Genomic DNA, 25291 nt, shown 5'->3' on the forward strand with positions numbered 1-25291 from the left:
ATGGGGCAGAGCCAACAGGCAGAATTGGTCCTAGCCATACTACTATAACAGATATAACGACAGATGTTACACTACTATAACAGATGTAACGACAGGTGTTACACTACTATAGCAGATGTAACGACAGGTGTTACACTACTATAGCAGATGTAACGACAGGTGTTACACTACTATAGCAGATGTAACGACAGGTGTTACACTACTATAGCAGATGTAACGACAGGTGTTACACTACTATAGCAGATGTAACGACAGGTGTTACACTACTATAGCAGATGTAACGACAGGTGTTACACTACTATAGCAGATGTAACGACAGGTGTTACACTACTATAGCAGATGTAACGACAGGTGTTACACTACTATAGCAGATGTAACGACAGGTGTTACACTACTATAGCAGATGTAACGACAGGTGTTACACTACTATAGCAGATGTAACGACAGGTGTTACACTACTATAGCAGATGTAACGACAGGTGTTACACTACTATAGCAGATGTAACGACAGGTGTTACACTACTATAGCAGATGTAACGACAGGTGTTACACTACTATAGCAGATGTAACGACAGGTGTTACACTACTATAGCAGATGTAACGACAGGTGTTACACTACTATAGCAGATGTAACGACAGGTGTTACACTACTATAGCAGATGTAACGACAGGTGTTACACTACTATAGCAGATGTAACGACAGGTGTTACACTACTATAGCAGATGTAACGACAGGTGTTACACTACTATAGCAGATGTAACGACAGGTGTTACACTACTATAGCAGATGTAACGACAGGTGTTACACTACTATAGCAGATGTAACGACAGGTGTTACACTACTATAGCAGATGTAACGACAGGTGTTATACTACTATAACAGATATAATGACAAATGTTACACTATTATAAAACATATATGGACAATAGATTGGCATGATAGAAAGCAGCTGTATTTAATGTTTGAATATGTTTAAATAATACAAATTAATAACTGATTCTAAATTCAAACTTTTGAGATACTAAAATGTTTTTGCATAGCTAGAAACATTGACCAACTCATTTCAGCAATTAATTATTCAAGATTGTAATTTTGATCCATTTCTTATTAACTTTCCCTATTATTAAAATATTCTAATATTCTAGAGTCCATTTCTTGTCTAATGGAAACGCAGCCAAGTTACATGTCATCAGCACACTGTAATGTGTGTCTTCTAAAGGGAAGGAAGAGAGGCTGGAGCTTTGTGTGCCTGGGCTCATCCAAGGAGCTTTAGCTACTCTGTTACCCTTGAGGACACAGTGAAGACCCTGCAGCAACTCCTGCACAATGGAGCTGCGCTGACCGGAAGGGAGGAAACTGTAGTCAATAAGGCAATGGTGTCTGTGCGCACTTGATCTAAATGAATTCATATTTAAAACAAAATCAATGTACTGCCAAAAAAACCCAAACAAGTAAAATATTTGATGGCATATTCTTTTCTCGCATCTCAGACTCTTCCAGGAGTCAATGGGCTTTGAGGCATATCCATTGGTACAGAACTTGTCTCAGGTATTGCTTGGTGAGGCTGGCATTTAAACATGGCAAAAACAGCCTTTCTAAACCTGTCATAAGAAAAAAAAATATTTATTAGTCTCTGGTAACATGAAACTTTTTAAAAATTTCTTTTATTTATTTTTTAAAAAGGAAACAAACTATCTTTTTTTTTCATACCAGTTCCAGTTCCCACTCCTCCTCCACCTACCTCCTTCATCCTCCCCATCTACTCCTCAGAGAGGGTAAGGCACATTGCTTTGGGAAAGTCCAAGGCCCTCCCTACTACATCTAGGCTGAGCAAGGTATCCAAAGAGAATGGGTTCCAAAAAGCCAGTACTAGGGATAAATCCTGGTACCACTGCCAGTGGCCCTTCAGTCTGTCCCAGCCATACAACTCTCACCCACATTCAGAGGGACTAATCTTGACCTATGCTGGTTCCATCCCTATCTGGTTGGAACTGGTGAGCTCCCATTAGCTCAGGTAGACTGTTTCCGTGGGTGTCCCCATCATGGTCTTGACCTCTTTGTTCATATTCTCATTCCTCCCACTCTTCAACTGGACTTTGGGAGCTCAGTCCAGTGCTCCGATGTGGGTCTCTGCCTCTTTCCATCAGTTGCTGGATGAAGGGTCTATGGTTATATTTGTCTAAAGAGTCATGGGCATCTCTAAATAAGTCACTGCACCCAATGTCAACATCTCCAATTGAGAGCCTTTATAAATATACAGGACAGATGAATAGTTCAAGGCCAATTTTGCATCACTGATGACAAACATGGAGACATCTGATAAACTCAATACCTATGTATGTTTAAAATGACACATCAACTGCCAAGCGCAGTTACTTGTTTGAATTAAATTATTATTTTACACAAATCTTGTCCTCTGTGCAAAGGCCAGTTGGATCTGAGGGGGCTTGAGAATGGCTGGTCTTTCCCAGAGAACTTCCAGCAGATTCTGATCTCATAATATGTCCTTTGGTCCCCTGTGTGCTCTACCTCATCTTAAGGCTTGTGTGTTCTTTCTCTCACATTTTTGCATTAGCACACACTTAGACACAGCCGTGGCATTCTGTGGTGTGCCAGGATTCAGCACAACAAATTGGTTCATCAACCAACAGTAATAGAAAATGAAATAATCTAAAATTTACCCAGGAGTTCAGCGAGTCTGTGATTGGCCACTCCTAGTAAGTATACAGCCAATTACCTACTGAAGCCAAGTGTCTTGTCTGGGCTTGCTGCCTGTCTACTCTTTTCTTTGGAAAACACTATTCCACATACCTGGCGGGGCAACCACTCAAACCCAGCTGACCAGTGACCATCCAGGAACTTTCCTGCCACGTAGTCATTTGAGATAAAGGCTGTCTTTGTTTGCTGAGCTGGTAGAATTTGGGTCTGGGTTGCCCAAGAATATTTCTGCCACCATGTGGGAAGAGTCTGTCACAAGAGTAGAGCTCTAAATACGTAAGGTCTTGGCTGTTTTCAATAGCTGTATAAGCCAAATAACCTTAATTAGGTGGTTGTGCTGGCTGGTTTGATGTCAACCTGACACAGGCCTGAGTCATTTGGGAAGAGAGAACCGTGATGCCCCCATCAGACTGGCCTGTGGACAAGGCTATGGTACATTTTCTTGATTGACTACTGCTGTGGGAGGGCCCAGCTCAGCCTGTTTTCTTATAAAACCACCTGCTCAGGCTGAGTAAGCCTGTAAGCAGCACTACCGCATGGCCTCTGCACCAACTCCTGCCTCCAGGTTTCTGGCCCGAGTTCCTTCAGTGATAGACTGTGATATAGAACTGTAAGCTGAAAGAAACTCCTTCCTCTTTTGACCATGGTGTTTTAGCACAGCATAAGAAACCCTAACTGTGAAAGTTGGCATTGGTTTCTGTCATTTGCCTCTTAAAGTCCTAGACACTAGTCACACGTGGCCTTTAATATTCTTTCTGTGCTATCATTTTGTTCAAAAACATATCAAACACTACTTACTTCTTGTTGGCAGCAACATAAATACAGGGGTTGTAGAATGTAGAGGATTTTGCAAACAGTGGGGCTATGATGGCCATTGAAGGAGGAATCTTTTTGGGGTCTCCAAAACAAGCCCACAAGCACACAATGGAATAAGGGGACCATGCCAACAGAAACATCAATATCATTATCACAGACATCTGAAAAAAGAGATAATAGCATCTAAAATGTACAGAAGCATGAGAATTTAGGTTAAAGTTTTGTTGGTAATGTAAAAGAAGCTGGGGTTCTGCCTTCACTACTCTTTGTTTCAGCTCCTGAAGCCATCTATGACAACAACTGCAGTGGCTTGTGTTGAGCAACACGTCACATTGCTGCTAAGAGGGTAAGATAACTGCAAAGAACACCTTTCATGTCGTGGGCTGGGGAAAGCACACAATCCTGGTTTCACGCAAATACGCAGGCAAAACCTCCCCAACCCACTTCTGGTTTTACTGACAGCTACCCACCCCATTATTATTTGCTAATTTCAACCAAACAAACTTTCTAAACTCAATCTGGAAACACAGTTCTATCTTAAGTGAGTTCCACTGGGAGCCATTTGGCAGCATGTTTTACTTACTGTACAAATAATGTATAGAGGAGCCCTTTGCCCCTCGTTTGTATGATAAAGGGAAAGTCTCTGCATATAGAGCATCCTGACCAGGGGAAATCAAGGCTCTCAAGAGTACAGGAAGGATCAGCTCCAAGGGAAGACAAAGAGAGAAAGCTTTTTAATCTAACCAAATACTGCTACCACACCTCAGGTTTAGAAAGAAAGGTGGGGGGTGGGGGGGCAGGACCAGGTTTGTCTTAGGAATCCTCACAATCTACAGGATGAAAAGCCCAGGGATCATAGCACACAGAGACATCCAAGGAACAGACAGACATAGTATTTAATAATATGGGACAAACACCAGCAGAAAGAGCTGAGTAGTAAAATTACAGATAAAGGAAAGGAGCCTGGGAGAGGCCCCAGGACTTTCCAGCTATGTATAGTTAAAGCTTTATTACCAATGACATTTCAAGGATTTTGGCTTCTTACCTTTGTTACATCTGCCTGGTCGGCCCAGTCTCGGTTGAGGTACGCAGTGCAGTTCCGGGCAGCATAAATTCTCATGGACTGAGTGACATGGTAATAACAGTAAAACATCACTGTCAAGGGCACAATGAAATTCACCACAATGACCATCATGGTGTAAGACACGAAAGATCTGGATATAAGAAAAAATGATCATGATAACTCATTGAATGCCCTAAACCAGGGGAAGGGGAAGAGGAAATACTTGCTAGAATTAATGGTAACAGTCATTTTATTGTTAAATGTTTAGGAAGTATGTTGACTTAGATCTCACAGTTCACTCTGAGCATTAAACTATGGCCTCTGAGCTATCCGATCCTGCCAGTCGACTGTCTTTGTGATAAGGTTTACTAAAACACAGCCACGCATACTGTCGATGGCGCTTTCTCAGTTTGATGGCAAAGGTGAAGCATGGCCTGACGTGACTCTTCACAGAAACTATTTTAGAAAATCTTTGTTTTTGTTTTGCTTTTGAGTCATCATTCATTTTCCTTGGTGAACTAAATGATCCTCATTTCCACGGAAATGAGGGGTGTCATTAACCTATGGCAAATCCCTGCAGGGACCCCCCCCCAAGATGAGTAAAGAGTGGGAGGGTGTCACCATTGCTGCCTGAGGACAGAGGAAGGAACAAAGGATCAAAGAAAGGGGGCAGAAGGAGCCAGATGAGCTTGACCTATAAGCAAGCATAATCCACTCCTTCGTCTGTCTCCTTTTGTATCACACTACTAAAGGAGCCTTTTCTGCAGCCTATACAAGGACACCATGGGCAGGAGGAGGAGAGCTGTCTATCTTAGGAGCATCTGACGATAAAATGTAAACACATCTCTTACGTATCATTTTTCCGCCAGTTTATGGTACAGGTGGCTCCAGTAGGATCTGGGGCATAACTAGCCCACCCCATAATGGGCATCGAAGCCCAAAACAAGCCATTGATCCAGGCGCCCAGGATCATGCTGAGGTAAGTGTTGGCGGTCATTCTTCTTCCTGCTGAGAAGCACACGCAGCATTAGTGTTGTTCACAATGACAGGACTCACTAGGCTCCACTGCTGACTCAATGGAGCGCATTCTCTACAGAGCTCCTTAGAGTGCACAAAGATACCTATGAGGCTTCACATTCTGACAAAATGGCAACCTAAAACCTGACTGATAAACGTGTAGCGGATAGGCATAAACAATAGCTTTACAGGACACATATGAAAGTCCCAAAGGGTGAAAGTACCCAAGAATGACCCTGGATGAAGCTGGAAAGGCAACCAGGGCCTTACAGGATGCCTAATGAAATCTAGATTGTGCTTTAAGGATTGTAGGGAGCCATCAAAACTTGTTAACAGACGTTTCTAGAGAAGTAAGACAGTCTGATTACAAACCATCATCTGTACTTTAAAATAATGGTGAGTGACTGTTACATAATGAATGACGTCACTGAGAAGGACAAGAAACATGCCATTACCTACATCAGGGCAGCAGATGGTCAGGTACCGGTCTACAGCAACCACTGTGAGCAAGCCAATGCTTACCATTCCAAAAAAGATATTCAATCCAGCATAAATCTGAAAAAGAAACCATTAATAGTCCATCATTCCAAAACCCTCCCGTGAAACATTTCCATTTTTATTGTGTATATATGGTGTGTGTGTGTGTGTATGTGTGTGTACACGTGCACGCACGCGTGTATGTGAACATGTGCATGCCATGGCACAGGTTTGAAGGTCAGAGGACAGTTTCTGGGAGTTGGTTCTCTCCTAACACAGAGAATGAACTCGGGTTGTCAAGCTTACACAGCAAATGTTTACCCTCTGAGCCATCTTGCGAGCCCTAACTATTTGTAGTTTTGCCTCATTGTTAGACTACACCTAAAACATATTAAATGGTCATATGGTGGACAGTGGGGTAAGCAATCACTTTTAGATTGAATTTGATGCCTGCTCCACAGGAAGGAATTCATGCATACTATAAACTTGGTCAAAAAGGAGGTACCTATCACTATTGTCTTCCCAAATGGACGAGCTGTTAACTGCCTTCTAAACATCTGTTTACACACACAGGTCAGTGTTCCCCTCTGCCCTCAACAGAAGCTTCTTTCTGCAGTAGTCAGTTCACGCAAGGCTCTTAACTGGTCAACGTGCTGAGAATAAGTTGCTGGGAATAATTGAGTACTGAGCCTTAAAAGGGACAGCTTTATCAATCCCTCCCCGACAAAAGGCTCAGGGCACATCACAAAGGAGGGGGCAGAAAGAACATAGGAACATGTTTAGAAAGACCACTATGCAATGCTATCTTCCGGACATGACACGGCCGTTACACCCGTGAACTCACACGACAGTTATGTTTACCTGCACAAGCCGACAAGTTCAGCTAAAGCTCAATAGGCAACACTAATCTCATTCAGTAGGTTACAGAGTGTGTGTGAGAGCAAGTGAGGGAGAAGGGGGGACATGAAGGGGCAGAGAAAAAAGTATAAACTATTAAAAAATAAATATACCCTCAATCATTGCTGACGCTATTTTCCACAAAAGCAAATCTCTTGTCCTATATCTTGCTTTAAATCACTGGATTTTTGTTTTATACGTGTGATGTGTACATGCCTGTACACATGTGTATAGGTACACACACCCATGTGTGAATATTTGAAGGTTGACATAGTGTCTTTTCTATTGCTCTCCACTTTTTGGTTTTATTTTTTTTGAGTGAGGGTCTCTCCCTGAACAGGGAGTTTGGCTAAACTGGCTTGCCTTGAAGCCCCCTGGATCCAGTCACCTGCCTGCCTCTTCTTCCCTCGAGCTGGAACTAAAGGTGTGTGCTGCCACCCTGGGCTTTTCCATAGGTATTGGCATCCTAATCCAGGTCACCTTGCTCCTAAGTAAGCACTTTACCCACTGATCCACTACCCCAGCCCCAGTTCTTAGGATTCTTAAAAAGATATTCAAATTTGAATCTATTATTTCATCTTGTTTTATTCCAAAGTTCCCCGATACCTGACAGCCTGTATATCCAAATTTCCAGCTTCCATGCAGATCTGAAGCAGCAGACATGGGGTAGCCAATGCTACTGACCCCGATATCCGTGACAGCCAGGTTAATAATCACCGCATTCGTAGGTGTCCGCAGTGCCTTGTACTTAATGAAGATGCTCAGAACTATTATGTTGCTGAGAATGCTTATTATACCTAAGGATACACACAAAAGGACCATGCATTTTGTTTAACTTTAATATTTAGAATAGAATAAAAATTAAATATTTGTTACTTCAAAAAAGATAGCAATTCAGCTTAGTCCTTCTGTTTGAAGAGGTCCCACTTCTCTTAAGACTGTAACATCTTCTGTGAATGAAAATGAAATTAGAACACAAAGAACCTGTTGACTGCAGAAGCCAGCACTGAGGCTGGTTCAAACGTCATCACCACTGACCATCTGTCCCTAAATTCCCCCTGTAGCTTTCATAACTCCAATACATTCTGACTGGTTTCCTTCCTCAAGCCTCAAACAGTATTTGTCACTTTTCATATTTTTATGATTATTATTAAGCACATTAAGCATGTAGTAGTAAGCTCATGTGACTTTCCCAGTATTTCTTAAAATTCAACATGTCAAAATTAAAATTCTTCATTCAATACGCGTGCACGCATGCACACAAACACACACATACACACTATACCAGAATGCATACTGCAATACTTGACCATCCATCCAGACAACAAGCCAAGACAGATTTCTGGGTCATTGGAATATCACAGGTGATAGCACCGTAGCTATCCGATTCTCCGCCTTGGAATCAAGAAACTCAGTGTTTTCAGTGTCCCACAGTTGGACAGGTCTAGATAGCTTTATAGTTTGAGGACTAAATTTACTAACCAGCATGCTAGTGTGGCCACTAACAATAAGAACCATCACTGAGCACACTGAGTGCAAATGTTAGCTGTCTCAACATCCTCTCCATGCTGAAAGGATGCATATGTTTTTCATGGGCCAGATGTAGGCCAGTCTCAGGTGCCAGTGGCAGAGGCTGCTGCAAAATCAGTGTCAATGGAGAAGCTGCAACCATTACAGGACTTGTTATGCAACATACAGAAGAGAATCGTGTTTTCCAGGAAATAACTACTTGATGAGCAATCCCCGGCTACTGTTCAAACCAGTGGGAATAATCCCAAACACCAACACACAGAAGGACCAGCTAAGTGAGAACTTCGTTCTACCTTGGTGCTTCCATCAAAACTTCCTCATTGGCACCTTTACACCAGTCTTCTGTATTCCTGTTTTCTCTTCTCCACATGGTTGGTATGCTTGCTGCATCAAATAATAAGCAACAGCTCTACAGAAGCTTCCAGTTTCCCAGTACTTGAAGGATGAAAAGCCCAGTGTCCTAACCTGATTGTCTAGGCTCTTTGCCCTAATCTGCTGTTATCCTCTTTCCACGCTTATGAAATAAGCCCACTGTTCTAGAAGTTTTGCAAATACATCAAGCTACAAATCTTGACTTCATATTTTCCCATTTGAAATACCCTGTGCTATTCCTCTCTGAATGTTAAAGTGCTAGCCATCCTTTAAAGTTCAGGCCAAGCCTGGTTGAGCTCTGAAGCAGCCTCCTATCCATGGGATTCTATCGCTTTCTCCATATGTTCTGAGAGTGCTTGCTTATTCTTATTCTTGAGTGATGTTGTCATTCAGCCTTTATGTTGCCCTATCTTATACACCTCAGGCTCCTAATGAACTCTATCTTAAGTATGTGCCATACAGAAAGATTCTGATGATTGGAATGCCACTAACTCCAGTCAGCCCGATTTCTACTATTCTTCAAAGCACAATAGTAGCAAATTTGACAAAATCCTTTGGATCTTTTTAGCAAACATACAAGAATTATTATGGGGGCAAAAAAGAGAAAAACACATTATAACCTAGATTCAAAAAGGGTTAAATACAGCATATAAATTGCTGCCTAGCTAGCACATAGCCAGAGGAAAGCAATTACATTTTGTTGTCTATAATATAATGTTGATACCAAACAAATAATTTGCCTCTTTTCTCTCTTCTCTCTAGCTAATGTACGCACTGCGTTATTTCGCAAGTTGCAGAGACTTTCCAATGAGTGGACAGCAGATCTGCCAGTCTAAATTCTGAGCGGCCCTACTCTCCCACCTTTTCAAATCACTCCCCTCTCCATTCCTGCAGCTCCCTCCCATCTCTTTTTGGTCTACCTGATAGTTTTTTTTCCCACACCACCATATTAAAATATATATTTTCCAACTCTGTCCTAGACCCCTTTCTTTCCTAATTCAACATTCTGCATGGCTTCATTATATCAGAGATTGCTGTCATAAAACTCAGGGCCATATGTAAAAGCTGAACTCAGACATCACCTCCCACTTGTTTTTCCCCAAATGCGTTCCTATCTCAGTGAACTATATCATCAATTGGTAGCATCCCCCAGCCCAACCCCCAGTAGAAGTTAAATTTGATGCTCCCTCTTCTTTCCCAGCAGCATACAAAACCATCAATTCTACCTTCTAGCTCTTCTTATAAGTCTAAATTTTTGTGCCTCCACTAAGTCTCCATTGCTCCAACTTCAGGTCACCGCAGTGGCCTAATGGTCTCTTAGCTACCATCACAAGGTAGGTCTGAAATGCAAATCAGATACCATCTCTATTCAACCCTTCAGGGACTCGCTGTAGCCTTGCAGGTTATGTGGTTCAGTATTGTCTGGTACTCAGTCATCTTTCTCAGCCAACCTCTTACCACAATTTTACAATTTATCCAGGATGAATTATTTCAAATCCATACATTTATCATACTCTCAATTCTCAGCTTTAAGGGATGAAGAGAGAATACTCAAGCATACTAAATTAACAAGATGTCTAGCAATGAAAATGGTAAAAGTGTATAGGAGCTCAAATCCAAATGAAAGATTAAAATATAAATTAAATCTAGGGGCTTGTAGAGATGGCCCAGTGGCTGAGAGCACTTGTTGCTCTTCTAGACAGAAGACCTTAATTCTGTTCCCAGCACCTGTGTGGAGCAGCACAAAATCCCCTGCAACTGCAGACCCAAGGACCTGACACCCTCTTCTGGCCTCTGTAGACATACATGTGGCAAGCATTCACAAAGACACACACAGACACTGAAGTAAGAACCGATTAATAAAGCTAGGCCAGGCACAGTGACAACATACCTGTAATACCAACACTCAGAAGGCAGAAGTGGGAAGACCCTGATCTAGGCCAGTATTAGCTACATAGATAGCTCTAGGCTAGAACACACACTACAGCAAGCTCCTGGTTCAAAAGAAATTAAATAAACCATATTTATAAATAAACTCTACAGTAAAAAAAAAAATCTCCATAGGTCCATGGCCAAAATAACAAATGGAATGACCTTCAAGTGCGTCCTTTCCTTCGGTTTTCATTATCTGGGAGCTCAAGTGGATTTTTGTTACAGGAGGAAAATGCGGGGATGGGAAGCACAGGGGACACTTGACACACAGCACAAAAGCAGAGGTGAGATGTGTTTCCTCCAGTTCCTCTGCAAAAACATAAGCAAAGACTGCGTGCTCTGATGCTTCCTAACAAAGCCGACCTACGTAGGGTTAACAAAAATACCTGCTCAAAGCCAAGTAGCCACTTAGAAGTGTGTGCTGGGAAAATTTCTTAAGCTCCTCACCTGTATGGATTTGGAAAATAAAACTAAAAAGCAGCTACTACTAACAAGAAAAAGGGTTTTCTTAGGAAATCCCTTAGCATACTGATCTGGTGAGCAGACTTTTCCCCCTTTGAGAAAATCTCACTATGTAGCCCACTAGACTCTGAACTCAGCAATTCTCCTGCTTCAGCCTCCAAAATACCAGATAAATTTTGGATTTTCCCTGTCACCTACAATTAGTTGAACCAAAACTTATATATAGTGTCTCCATGTGATTCTGGAATTTCAGACCCACTATTTGCTCTTACCACATAGAAGTATTCAAATGAATTTGTAGCACTAAAATTAATTATTTGGAGCCCAAGTCAACTATGAAGTAGAAACAGCTGTAAAGTAGACACACAGAGATGTATCTCTGTTTTCAGAAACATGACTGAAAATTTTCATAAGTCAATGCAAAAAGCAATGAGCCCAATAGAACAGTCACTAAAACCTGCCACTGCCAACACAGTTTGGGATGAAGTGATTGATTGTAAAAGCCACACCCAGACTTTGTCATCTCCCTCATGCCTTTTTCTACAGACAAGCCTTTATCTTAATCTAATATTTGTACGGCAAGGACATATTTGCCCAACAACTATCTATGCCCCTTAGGTGTCTTGGTGACATTTAATATGCTCTTCCTATCAGTCATGACAGATCCCTTTATTGTCTTCATTTCACACATGAGAACATGGAAGAGTAAAAAGGTGAACTGTCTTTCAAAGCTACCCCCTACATCTCTGCTTCCCATGACTGCCTGCTAGAGGAGCTGAATTTGCATGCCTCATCTGCACCCTCTTTCTCTTTCTTTTTTTTTTTTTTTGGTTTTTCGAGACAGGGTTTCTCTGTGGTTTTGGAGCCTGTCCTGGAACTAGCTCTGTAGACCAGGCTGGTCTCGAACTCACAGAGATCCGCCTGCCTCTGCCTCCCAAGTGCTGGGATTAAAGGCGTGCGCCACCACCGCCCGGCCCTCTTTCTCTTTCAAACTTGAGCTCTTCCTCCAGTACCTTTCAATATTAAGTCTACCAAAAAGAAAACTATGCAAACTATGCATGAGAATGGTAAATGATACAAAGCATGCTTTTACCATGGTGCAGTGTTCATGTTTACATTTAATGTAAGAACCAAATATATGGACAATTTCTCTTCTAAAACTTCATTTTATAGAGCTTTTCTTGCCCCTTTGCTCTCATTGATTAAAAAAATCTTCCATGTCAAGAAGCAGCATAACACTGCTGTCATTTATTCTTTCATTTGCATTTCCTCCAACTGGTACAGTCCCCTTGTTTATCAGCTAGCCCACACTGCATCCTACCAAATACCTCTACTTTCCTCCCATCCAAGAAGCAGGTAACCAAATGAACACCATACCTGCCACAATCAGGTAAGCTGCAATGATGCTGTGTTCCGTCTTTGAAAACACAGAGTCGCCTTCGTTCCTAAAGCCTGAAGTGTTTGAATCTAAAGTGTGGCTCAGCATTCTGGAGAGTCCAGACCCCCTTCTGAAGAGCCTTCGGGAGATCACAATCAGCTTCAGCAGCCTGTCAGGAAAGTTCTCTCAGGACAAATCATTTCCACTTCTAGACCTCAAAGAAAGGCTTTTTCATTAGAGGCCCTCCATTAACACTTAATTGGGCTAAAGAGGAAAAGATTTTAATTCCTAGAACAAGGGGAAATCTTCTTAAAGAGAAACTCCAACCACCACATATCTTAAGCAATTTAGGCCCCTGTCTTGCATTTATCAGCAGATTACCAAGCAAACCAGCCTGTTCAAAAGAACAAAAACAAAACACATAAACCCAACTCAGAAAGTCAGTCAGGAGCAGCCTGAACTCATCTGCTTGAAATCAAGCTCTTTCCCCCATCTTCAGGCGAAGGGCTGCATTTCTGTATTAGAGACTGAACTGCACAAACTGGTTGAGACTCTTCACCTCAGGTAAAAGTAAAGGCATTTACTTTTCCTAAAGATTTGAATACTCTATTGACTCCCATACTTCCAGATCTCTCCATGAAAGACACCAATAATACCTGGCGTAATCCTAGTGTTTTTTTTTTTTTTTTTTTTTTTTTTTTTTTGCTTATATATTTAGTCACACAAAAGTATACGCTAAGAACTTCTTTCAAACAAAAATCGGGGGATCTACCATGTGGAACCAGTATGTCTGTCTGTATGTAACATGGTGCAGCTTGTTCCCCCTAATACCAGTCCATAAATCCCTGCCTAAGCCTAACAGCCACATGTCCCACTGCATGGTTACGACCTGCTCTATGCCACCTCAGTTACTCCTCCCACAATTTAGCATGCATGAGTTCACACTAGTCAACCACTCAGCTTATCAAGTACAGGATAATTCTAATTGTCTATAGTGCCACATAATAGCCTAGTATGAGCATGCATTGCTATGGTAAAGGGGTATGGGTATCTCAGTTACTTTTAGAGCTTCAAAGCAAGGCTCAAATGTCACCAAATTCCATGCAGCATGAAACAGAACCACTAGAGGGCTGCACTTGCTCATCACCACTTCATTGGAGGGCCTTTCTGTTGCAGGGTTCCGTCTAGGGAACAGGTTGGGTTGGCTGACCAGTATTTGAATTTTTAAAGTGATTAAGCAGTACTTATTTTAATAACTGAATGTGAACCTATCATCTAAATCTCCAAAGTATCCCAAAGTTCAGGAGGTGAGGTCGATTTGAATTCGATTTGAACTGAAATATTTCAACAAAAACCTACACAAAACAGCAAGAATGAGATACAGAAATGAATGTTTAACCACTTAATTGTTCATGCAAGGTAAAAAGAAAAGTTTCACTGCGCATGGCACTGCTCTCTACAACCCCAGCACTGGGTATACAAAATTTGAGGTCTGGGATATGAGTTATGTCTCAAATAAACTAATTTTAAAAAGTGTGGATTCTCCAGGTTTGTGTACAGTCTCTGCAACCCTATCACCTTTGCCATGTTCACAACTCTTGCTGACATTGCGTCCATCCTTAGATGTTCATGCCCTTCAAAAAGTGATCAAGTGGACGAGAATGGCTCCTTTAGGTTCATGTTTGAATACTTGGTCCCTTGTAGTGAAACCACTGGGGAAGGATTAGGAGGCGTGTATCCTGGAGGCCAGCTTCCAGGTTTCAAAAGTCCATGCCATTCCCACTGGTAGATAAAGATGTAAGCTCTCACCTGCTCCTGCCACCATGCCTTTGCTTTGCCTATGTATTTATAGCACTGCAATTCCATTAACAAGGGTAGAACTCAGACACAAGCACAATTTCACATTGCTAAAACAAGCACTTAAGAATAAGTAACTCATGCTAAAACAGACTTGAGAAGAAACCAACAAGGGAATAACAGAACCTACAGCTGGCACACAGTTTCATACTGAGGCAGGCTTGCTTGCTGGCACTCGGTTCCACACTGAGACAGACTTGCTTGCTGGCACACAGTTCTATACTGAGGCAGGCTTGTTTGCTGGCACTTGGTTCCATACTGAGGCACCCTCAATTGCTGTGGTGCTTAATTTCTGACAACACACTAGCAATGGCAATCAAAGCCAATTTCATGTATAGCATCCCTAACCCAGGATTTGAAAAATGTAATAGGTAGTCAATATTTTCAAAATAAAGGTAACTTTTTCATTAAAATTTTTATTTTAAAAAACCTTTAATAACCCATATTTAAATTTCTATTCCTAAATTTCTTGAACTATATATAGTTTTCACATGAACAGAGCTACTCAAATCTTAATGGACTCAAAATAAAAATTTTAAAATAATTTTTAACTGAGGTTACTGAAACAGCTTTAATCTGTGTATTATAAAACACAAAAGTGAAGAACAGCAAACGCTGCTGTTCTGCCCCTATGCAAAAGGCATTCTGAAGGAGGAGTTCACATCTGAGTGATTTTAAAGTACTGTTCCAACTGCCTGACTTGTGGGTGAGGGGTGTGAGGGGGGTGTTCAATTGAGCTTATCTGGTACCTTTTAGAATCAGAGTATTTTTATACAAAACTCACCCACCCCACCTTTTCTATCTGTAATTCAATGGGTTTAAGCTTTGCTTGTTCTTCCAAATTTCAAAAAATAGGTTTCGATCAATAAACAATAAGTTAAAGAAATAAAAAATTTTATTTAAAAAAACTCCAAGTATGCTTCAGAGGAGAAGTCCTGTTGTTCCTTAAGCACCCACCAGGCTTAAGTTCCAGGCACTGCAGAGCAGGGTCTTCATGCTCTTTCTGGGCACAAGCAACTGTTCTGCCCCACTTGTTTCTACCCAGTGCTGACATACGACGGAGCTCCACTGACAGAGCGGCATCCTCAAGGCTCCAGACAGACTTCAATCACAGCAGAAGATCACGCAGAGAAAACAGAAGAGGTGATGTCTGCCAACTGCCACATCTAATGTCCTCTTCCTGATCAAAGGAAAATCAGGCTTGTTACAGCGCTAATACCCAAATTCAACTTCAACATCAACAGGAGTTCCTACAATGTTTGATAAATTTACATTACCAAATACAACTGTCATTCATATTATATTTTTTTTGTTTTTGAATTATTAATATAACAAAGTAATTTGGTGAGAAATTAGTAAGTAATGGTAGAGAGTGGAGCCATAAATTAAGCTAAAGCCAAGAACATCCCAGCGTTTGCCATACTTGTTGGGAGAGAAATAAACTTAAATGGAAAGAAACAGACAGCATCAATCTACAAATCCAGTTATTTAAAGGCATCTTCCTTATACTCACCTCGGAATCCACCACCTCCTCTTCCTCCTCTGAAGCCCCCACCTCTTCCACCTCTAAAGCCACCTTAAAACGGAAATACTTGTTAAATAATGATGCTTCTCATTTTCTGATAAGCTGTAAAAGTTGTGCCATTCCTATAATCATAAAGACTAAATATATGTTCATCTATTGTATTTTACAGTAACTTTTAAAAGATAAAGAAATAGTTTCCCAAGTGGTGCAGTAGGGTTAACTCAAGATCACCACCTTTCCTGTTTTTCACATCACATGTATTTTCTGTATGTATATATATGTGCATATATGTACATGCGTGCTAGAGCATGCACATGAAGGTCATCGGAAAATTTGCTAGAAAAATTAAAAGAATATGCTTAGACATTAAGTAGACATAAGGCTAGCCCTTGGCATATAAAATCAAAATACTCACTGATAACTAAGAAACTACAATTCGGTTAGGAGATTTTTATACATAAATGTAGTAGGGAGCTGTGGGCTGTGTTCCTGCCGCCCAGCTCCTGGTCGCCTGGCTAGCTTATGCCCCGAAATAACAACACACAAACTGTATTCTTTTAAACACTGCTTGGCCCATTATATCTAGCCTCTTCCCAGCTAACTCTCGCACCTGGACTAGCCCATTTCTAATAATGTGTGTAGCACCCCAGGGTGTGCTTACCGGGAAGATTCTAGCCTACGTCCATCCTGGGTCGGAGCTTCATCGCGTCTGCCCTAGAGAGCAGAGGCATGGAGTCTAAGCTCACTTCCTCTTCCTCCCAGCATTCTGTTCTGTTTACTCCACCCACCTATGTTCTAACCTATGAGGGCCAAGCAGTTTATTATTTAACCAATGACCTTCCTCCATCACATAAAATATAAAATAGGACTTCATGCATAACATATAAGCCTCCTAAAATAATAACAGACCTAGAAAACCCTACTTTTTCACACTGTAGAGCAAGACATGACTCCCATGCTCACAGTACTGTTGGAATATGTAAGTCTAGTCATCTAAGAGCACAGCACATCTAGTTGTGTCCAGCAGCCAATGCCTGACAGTGGTTAAAAAAAACTGCTACTGGTTTGTGTATTTACTTCCCTTTATACCGTGACTCTTCAGCACATCCCTTTCACAAGACGCTAATCATAAAGCAGCCTGCCCCATTTCATCAGCATTAGCCTCCACCTCACAACCCTCCACTGCACTAAGAAGCCATGCTGAGCGTCACGCTCTACATGAGGATCTAAGTGTACATAATGAAACTGCCTAACACTGCATTTCTCAGAATGAATCTGTTATTAAGCAATGGGTGATGGCCTCTATTAAAATCTCTATTAAAACAAGAATAATCCAAGGGTCTGAAATCTTGCAAAGGTAAAATTAAATTTTTTCTTCTATTGAAGCTGTGGAAACAATATGGGCAATATGTAAGAAAAATAAAGGTAAGGAAAGTCTGGTTACATGCTAAACTAAAGTGTACTGTATAAATCAAATGTGGCTACAATCCTCATTAGAAACCCCCACAATAACTCACCACCTCTTCCACCACCTCGGCCACCACCTCCTCTTCCTCCTCCTCGACCTCCCCTGCCACCACCACCGCCGCCTCTGGGAGGTCCTTTCTCGCCAGGAGGACGAGGTAGAAACCTCTGCAATGGCAGCAGCTTATATGGATCTATATAAAACTGAAAGTGAACAGTAGCGGTTAGACAGCCCAGACTACTTAGGTTCAAATCCCATACACAGCTCTGAGCAAGGACTTCCCCCACCCCTCTAATTACCTAGTTTTCTTATGTATAAAAATGTAGTGCCAACAGACATTAAGGGCAACATTGAATAAATGGGACCTCCTGAAACTGAGAAGCTTCTGTAAAGCAAAGGACACTGTCATTAAGACAAAAAGGCAACCCACTGACTGGGAGAAGATCTTCACCAACCCCGCAACAGACAAAGGTCTGATCTCCAAAATATATAAAGAACTCAAGAAACTAGATTTTAAAATGCTAATTAGCCAGGCGGTGGCGGCGCACGCCTTTAATCCCAGCACTCGGGAGGCAGAGGCAGGTGGATCTCTGTGAGTTCGAGACCAGCCTGGTCTACAAGAGCTAGTTCCAGGACAGGCTCCAAAACCACAGAGAAACCCTGTCTCAACCCCCCCCCAATAAATAAATAAATAAATAAATAAATAAATAAATAAATAAATAAAATGCTAATTAACCCAATTAAAAAATGGGGCACTGAACTGAACAGAGAATTCTCAAGAGAAGAAGTTCAAATGGCCAAAAGACACTTAAGGTCATGCTCAACCTCCTTAGTGATCAGGGAAATGCAAATCAAAACAACTTTGAGATACCATCTTACACCTGTCAGAATGGCTAAAATCAAAAACACCAATGATAGCCTTTGCTGGAGAGGTTGTGGAGTAAGGGGTACACTCATCCATTGCTGGTGGGAATGCAAACTTGTGCAACCACTTTGGAAAGCAGTGTGGCGGTTTCTCAGGAAATTTGGGATCAACCTACCCCAGGACCCAGCAATACCACTCTTGGGAATATACCCAAGAGATGCCCTATCATACTACAAAAGCATTTGTTCAACTATGTTCATAGCAGCATTATTTGTAATAGCCAGAACCTGGAAACAGCCTAGATGCCCTTCAATGGACAAATGGATGAAGAAAGTATGGAATATATACATATTAGAGTACAACTCAGCAGTAAAAAACAATGACATCTTGAATTTTGCATGCAAATGGAGGGAAATAGAAAACACTATCCTGAGTGAGGTAACCCAGACCCAAAAAGATGAACATGGGATGTACTCACTCATAATTGGTTTTTAGCCATAAATAAAGGACATTGAGCCTATTATTTGCGATCCTAGAAAAGCTAAATAAGAAGGTGAACCCAAAGAAAAACATATAGTTATCCTCCTGGATACTGGAAGTAGACAAGATTGCTGGGCAAAAAAATTGGGAACTGGGGGGTGGAGTGGGATGGAGGAAAGGGGAGATGGGGAGAGACAAGTGAGAAGGGGAGGATGGGGAGAGCTTGGGGGAATGGGATGGTTGGGATAATGGAAGGATGGATATGGGAGCAGGGAAGTATATATCTTAATTAAGGGAGCCATCTTAGGGTTGGCAAGAGCCTTGACTCTAGAGGGGTTCCCAGGGGTTCAGAGAGATGTCCCCAACTAGGTCCTTGGGCAGCTGAGGAGAGAGAGCCTGAAATGTCCAATCCTATAGCCATACTAATGAATATCTTATATATCACCATAGAACCTTCATCTGGCGATGGATGGAGATAGAGACAGAGACCCACATTGGAGCACTGGAGTGAGCTCCCAAGGTCCAAATGAGGAACAGAAGGAGGGAGAATATGAGCAAGGAAGTCAAGACCACGAGGGGGGCACCCACCCACTGAGACGGTGGGGCTGATCTATTGGGAGCTCACCAAGGCCAGCTGGACTGGGACTGAAAAAGCATGGGATAAAACCAGACTCTCTGAATATGGTAGACAATGAGGGCTGCTGAGAAGCCAAGGACAATGGCACCAGGTTTTGATCCTACTGCATATACTGGCTTTGTGGGAGCCTAGCCTGTTTGGATGGAGGAGGGAGGACCTTGGACTGCCCACAGGGCAGGGAACCCTGACTGCTCTTCAGACTGGAGAGGGAGAGGGAGGGAAGTGGGGCGTGGGGGGTGGGGGGAGGGAAAAGGGAGGCAGAAATTTTTTAATAAAAAAAAAGTTTTGTTTTTTTTTTTTTAAAAAAATGTAGTGCCAATTATAAAGTTCCATGGAGATCATAAGATACATAAATCAGTGCTTTAGATCGTATACATACAAAAAAACTAAGGTCAATTCAATCTCATTTTTTTTTTTTTTTTTTTTTTTTTGGTTTTTCGAGACAGGGTTTCTCTGTATGTAGCTTTAGCGCCTGTTCCAGAATTAGCTCTTGTAGACCAGGCTGGCCTCGAACTCCCAGAGATCCTCCTGCCTCTGCCTCCCGAGTGCTGGGATTAAAGGCGTGCGCCACCACCGCCCGGCTCAATCTCATTTTTTAGTGATACATGTCTCCAAAAATCTACATATTCATTTAAGAGAGCTGCCAAAAAAAGAATGATCAAAATTGACATGGGATTAAATTTAAATTCATGAGATATATCAGGATATTCAATGTGTCCAGTGCTCTGTGTGACTGTTACTGAACTGATCAAGGAATTAACTCCATCACAGAAAGTACAATTAGGTCAAAATGCTATCTGTAGACTTTGTAAACAACCTAGGCTGGGTAAGGAGAACCTGAACTCCAAAACACCAGTAGACTGGAAAACAAAATAGAAAACAAGGGATGGGGATTGGGAGTGCTTATATCACTGCAGAAATCCTCAAGTGATCTTGCAGTAAGAAAGGCAGGGATCAGCATGGCTTCAAGGGTCTCTAAGGTAACTTTCTATTTTCAAGTCACAGCCCATGAGAAGCCCTCAGCACTGTTTCTCTCTAGGCTCTTCAGCTCCAAACACCCCTTTCAGAGCTGTCTACAATCACTGCCACTTGCTATCAGCCTAATTTCCTTTTCTGACCTGGCTTCTGGAACCACCACTCCCCCAGCTCTTCGACACCCGACTCCCCCCCTGAAAACTACTCTACTTTAGGGACGGTGTGTACGGCATGCATGTGCCCCTCCCCCTTTCCTGGCAATTGTGTCAGCCTGCACTAAGACATTTAAATTTGGGATGGGGCCTGAAGTGCTCATGAGAGCTCTGCTTCCACTCTTCATAGCCTATGTCTGTATATCAACAACTTCCCAGCTTTATTTATACTCCTGCCCTGTGAAGTCCTCATCCTTTGACTATCTCATTGTGTCCCAAAGGAAATTCACCATACTACCTCAACCTATGTTCTCCAATGCTGCCCAAGTCAGTAAGTGGAATCATAACCCACAAAGATGTCAGAATCAAACTTCTAAGCAATGGTTGGTTGAGTTATTACCAAGTCCCACTGATTCTTCCTTTATGTTCACATCCCTGCATCCTCTTCTCATTTCCGTAGACTGGCCCACAGCATCCCTGGCTTTGTATAACCTACACGGCTGGCCCTTTCTAAGAGTGCTGATCCCTTTCCAATGGGCTTTTCAGTTTTGCCAGTCTTCTTTTAAGCACAAACATAAAGATCAAGCTCACCCTATTATTTAGAAACAACGCTGAAACTAAAACCTAATCTCTGTCTCATAGCTTATCAAGCTCCTCCCTACCTCACCAGCCTTTTAATTCAAGAACCTTCCCCACCCACCCTAAACAGCCTATATCCATCAGAGCCTTCTGCAGTTTGCCATCCTGATGCTCCAGTTTTCTCTATGGAGAACCCACCTTCTGCTGTCGCTAGCTCAGTGCATAAGTACTGGCCTAACCACATCAAAATTCTCTAGCTTTCTTTCTTGAAATTGCACGGTGGATGCTACTTAAGAGCAACTGGATCAAATTTATAAGAAGGGGACCTAAAAGGATGCCATCTTAAGAGCTGTCCTCAGGGATCTGTGATGTAAGAATATTTCCTGGTTAATTCTGAGCTTTCAGTTTCAAAAGTACCACCCCCAAGGAAGGCTAGAATTAAATATGGTCCCACTACAGAGTTTCATGGCAACCGTTTATTTTTTTTAAACAGAATACACCATGTTAACGAAATATCTATGAAACCCTGTAGTATCTATCTACATCTGCCAAGTAACTTATATGCTTTTGAGACAGATGATTGCTAAGTATCTCAGGATGGCCTGGAATTCAATATGTAGCTTAAGCTAGACTCAAAGCAACTACCCTCCTGCCTCTCTGGCTCCAAGTGTTGGGACTACTGGCTTCCAACACCATGTTTGGCTAAAACATTACTTGTCAAGACTAGTAAGTTTAGAGGTGTGAAAGTCCATACCTGTAATCCCAGGACTCAGAGGTGAAGGCAGGAAGAGCACATCACATCAGAAGCCAACCTAATCTCAAGTGAGGTCCCAGCCAACCAGGGCCACAGCACAGACACTTGCAGGAAAGTAGACTCAATGCCTGTATTAGTACACATCAGCTGCAGAGCCCCACTGCAGCACGGTGCAGGAGCCGTAACTGCCTCCCCTAAGACTATCCCTAAGGCATGTACCATTCTCCCCCGAGTCTAAGAATTTTAATTATGAGTTTGACTCACCTTCTGGAGCTTTTTAAAGGATGATGCCTTCATGTTTTCTGACAGTTTGACTGAAAAATACTATTAATTTTATTAAGGAACAAATAAGAAAGTTGTAAAAAAAATAATAAACTTTTGAGTTTAAGCATTTTAAAAAGAATGCCTGGCTATAAGAAATCAAGAAATTTCCAAGAGGAAATGATATTTTCTTTAAAAACCATAATCAGTACCTCCCAATTCTATCATGATAGTCCAGTTGCACCATCATCTGTAAAGCAGCAGCAGAGCAAATACAATCCTGCGGCTTGTATCCAAATGGCCTCCATTCCCAGAACTTTCCATAAAGTTCTGCCCTTGGCTCATCATCTAAATATGGGTGAAGGCGTTCTCTCCTACAGATCCTCCTTATGGTCCACCTGTAGCATTGCTATCTACTAAATGAAGCAATGAGTTTGCTTTAGTTGATACTTACCTGGCTGGGGAGGGGAGGGACAATAATTCCTGGATGAGATCACTGGCTCAGCCCATTAGAAAGGATACAAAATCTCTAAGTTGTCCAAATATCTCATCCACTTTCCCAATCTGTTCTTTGTTTTCTAAAAACACAGGAGCGTTGAAGTACGGCACCTTGTTCTCCTCTGTGGTACATTTACAAACGATGTCATCTTCACAGGGATGCATGAACTCGCCTAACACTGCAAAGGAAACAGACATGGGCCCATTTCTGACACGGACCAACTTGCTGACCACTAGGTCTTTTCCCACATCTCCCCTCCAAGGCAGAGCTTGGTTATCAGCACCGTGGTCCTAAGTTAGCACACCATTACTGGGGGACCTCTTAGAGACTCCCCTTCTCTCTGTGCCCTTGTACATGAAGCTAGTCATATCTCACTGCAGCCACGCCTAATACATGGTTAACCGGAACAAATGAAGTGCTTAGAACAGTGCCTGGACACGGAGATCACCCAACCTAAGTCAGTCACCCTGCCATGGTTTCACAATGAAAACCGTTTAGTCCACTGACTATTCTTTCTTTTCCCCAACCTATAAACATGAATCAGCCTGCTTTTTTTCTTTTTTTGATTGTTCTCTTCTTCCTTAGAACTCATTATTTTTACCACTTGATTATCCTTTTCAGGAATTACAAAATAAGTACCAGCCGGGCGATGGCGGCGCACGCCTTTAATCCCAGCACTCGGGAGGCAGAGGCAGGCGGATCTCTGTGAGTTCGAGACCAGCCCGGTCTACAAGAGCTAGTTACAGGCAGGACAGGCTCCAAAACCACAGAGAAACCCTGTTCGAAAAACCAAAAAAAAAAAAAAAAAGTACCATTGTTTCTATAACCTAGAGTTAAACACTGTATTTACAAAAATCACTCCCCATCCTTAACAACTAGAACCCTTCACTCCCGGTATCAGCCAAGTTCTACTCATTATGTTTCCTTTGAAACTTCTTTTCCATCCACCAGATGTACGGCCTGCAGGTCTGCTATGAAGAGCTATGAACTTGGCCCATCACAAAATAGTACACTCACTTAAAACACGATTTTGCAGGGTTGTGCAAGGGAGTTTGTGTGTGAGAGTGTGTGTGTGTGTGTGTGTGTGTGCTAATCAGGCTGCATGTTTCTGGGGTGTGAACTTCACCGATGACACTGCCATGCAGAAATGTCAAAAGGTTGGCCACGTCTCCTACCCTTCCACTTTTTCTTCATGTCACCTTACTGAACATAAGGCTGCCAGTATCTCCTCTATGGCTTACTACAACAATGACTTTTAGCCATTCTGTCCAGCAAACCAATCACACATACAGATCCACCCCCTCTCCTCTTCCCAAGACTTCCATCCCACCTCCCGGATAATTATTCAAAATTACCTAGTTAGGCATTTTTCTTGCCTTCTCCAAAGCAAATTTCCCTGGCTTTTTGGTAACGAACAGCGCGGACTAGGGAGGCTAAAACCCTGGCTTTGGATTTCAATTGTATCACTAGGGATCACAGCAAAGAAACTTAATCCCAAACTATTTGATCTTTTAGAACGGGTTATCCACTCAATAATGTCTAATTCTCATGTTTTCAGTCCAAACTCAAGTTCACCACCACACTACTTCAGTTCTCATGATCGCTTCCTCACAGCTCCGATAGGATGCTAAGTCAGTGTGCCCTTTCGGAGACTACCATCAAACTTGCTAGTCACATAAACCCCACGACCCGACTCCACTCCCACTGCAGAGGAGATTAAGCTCTGAAGACGACTTACAGACGACATGTTCTGGAGGTCCTTGATCTTGGAATTTATTAAAGCCTCCACGACCGCCCCCTCGTCCAAACCCTCCTCGGCCGCCGCCTCTGAAATTGCCGCCGCCACCGCCCCCTCGGAAGTGGTTGTTGCTACCGCCGCCGCCACGGTTGAAGCCGCCGCCTCCGCCACCGCGATTAAAGCCTCCGCGACCTCCTCCTCCTCCTCGGAAAGACATGTTCTCTCCGGTCTGGGGAGAGAGAAGGCCCGCTCCCTCTGGTCACTGCGGGCTCCGAGCATTCATCTGGTCCCCGCAGGGTCACTCAGGACCCCAAAGAGAGGACAGCAGAATCGCAGCCCCGTCACCCGCCACACAGCCATTGAGGAACGCGGAGACAGGGGTGTCTTCGCCCCAGCCCCGGGACCCACGCCTCGCCGCCACATCCCCGCCCGCTCCTGCCCACATTCGTCCCCGCAGCACTCACCGCACCACGTGCGTCTCTAACCCAGCCAGGCGCGAGCGCCGAGGACGACTTCCGGCGCGCTCAAACCTCCTCGGCCACCGTAACGGTACTACCTGACCAGAAACGCGAAGACCTGGTCTGCAGGAAGAGCCTGCCACTAGCGGACGCAACGATTCTAACGCCTTCTCTAATACAGTGTACAGCGCCGGAAGAGAAACAATCCTGTCCAACCTCACCCTCCCCAGATCCGCAAAGCCCAGGGAGCGGAAGTGACATAGAATAGCAGCGCCCTCCGTACGCGACGTTTCCGGAAGTGAGGTCTCTCGTTGCCCTTGGAGACAGCGGGGCGTCTGAATGCTTACGGTCTAATAACTGGTGAGGCGTTCTATCCGTCGACT

The 25291-nt window shown here is 42.8% G+C and overlaps 2 protein-coding genes across 5 annotated transcripts; both read right to left on the reverse strand.

Moving 5' to 3' along the window:
• Nucleotides 1–1046: 1046 nt before the first annotated feature.
• Nucleotides 1047–15574, reverse strand: Rrh (retinal pigment epithelium-derived rhodopsin homolog). Of its 3 annotated transcripts, none has more exons than XM_057794105.1 (8): nucleotides 15478–15522; nucleotides 12663–12832; nucleotides 7596–7786; nucleotides 6071–6170; nucleotides 5450–5603; nucleotides 4581–4749; nucleotides 3518–3696; nucleotides 1047–1602 (listed from the first exon to the last, which is right to left on the reverse strand). In XM_057794105.1, the coding sequence occupies exons 2-8, from the start codon at nucleotides 12769–12771 to the stop codon at nucleotides 1488–1490; spliced, it is 1017 nt and encodes a 338-aa protein (XP_057650088.1). In that variant the 5' UTR covers nucleotides 12772–12832; nucleotides 15478–15522; the 3' UTR covers nucleotides 1047–1487. The 3 variants fall into 3 exon arrangements, with proteins under 3 accessions (XP_057650088.1, XP_057650087.1, XP_057650089.1); XM_057794104.1 differs by having other exon boundaries at nucleotides 5450–5606; XM_057794106.1 differs by lacking the exon at nucleotides 12663–12832 and having other exon boundaries at nucleotides 5450–5606; nucleotides 15478–15574.
• Gar1 (GAR1 ribonucleoprotein) lies at nucleotides 15560–25166 on the reverse strand. Of its 2 annotated transcripts, XM_057794107.1 has the most exons (7): nucleotides 24915–25166; nucleotides 24451–24679; nucleotides 22736–22890; nucleotides 22217–22276; nucleotides 17563–17713; nucleotides 16034–16096; nucleotides 15560–15700 (listed from the first exon to the last, which is right to left on the reverse strand). In XM_057794107.1, the coding sequence occupies exons 2-7, from the start codon at nucleotides 24665–24667 to the stop codon at nucleotides 15687–15689; spliced, it is 660 nt and encodes a 219-aa protein (XP_057650090.1). In that variant the 5' UTR covers nucleotides 24668–24679; nucleotides 24915–25166; the 3' UTR covers nucleotides 15560–15686. The 2 variants fall into 2 exon arrangements, with proteins under 2 accessions (XP_057650090.1, XP_057650091.1); XM_057794108.1 differs by lacking the exon at nucleotides 24915–25166 and having other exon boundaries at nucleotides 24451–24869.
• Between the last annotated feature and the right edge of the window lie 125 nt (nucleotides 25167–25291).

The sequence above is a fragment of the Chionomys nivalis genome, chromosome 18, assembly GCF_950005125.1.
Source record: "Chionomys nivalis chromosome 18, mChiNiv1.1, whole genome shotgun sequence".
Lineage (NCBI taxonomy): Eukaryota > Metazoa > Chordata > Mammalia > Rodentia > Cricetidae > Chionomys > Chionomys nivalis.

What these genes read in the sequence shown, in the direction of transcription:
- Gar1 (XM_057794107.1), bottom strand. Translation starts at nt 24,667, where the DNA reads ATGTCTTTCCGAGGAGGAGGAGGAGGTCGCGGAGGCTTTAATCGCGGT. An exon ending in TTGGACAACTTAGAGATTTT is followed by an intron (nt 22,277 to 22,735) that starts GTATCCTTTCTA and finishes TAAAATTAATAG; the next exon opens with TATTTTTCAGTCAAACTGTC. An exon ending in CCGAGGTGGTGGAAGAGGTG is followed by an intron (nt 16,097 to 17,562) that starts GTGAGTTATTGT and finishes TTCCGTTTTAAG; the next exon opens with GTGGCTTTAGAGGTGGAAGA.
- Rrh (XM_057794104.1), bottom strand. Translation starts at nt 12,771, where the DNA reads ATGCTGAGCCACACTTTAGATTCAAACACTTCAGGCTTTAGGAACGAA. An exon ending in AGCTTACCTGATTGTGGCAG is followed by an intron (nt 7,787 to 12,662) that starts GTATGGTGTTCA and finishes GTGTATCCTTAG; the next exon opens with GTATAATAAGCATTCTCAGC. An exon ending in ACCAGGCAGATGTAACAAAG is followed by an intron (nt 3,697 to 4,580) that starts GTAAGAAGCCAA and finishes CTCTTTTTTCAG; the next exon opens with ATGTCTGTGATAATGATATT.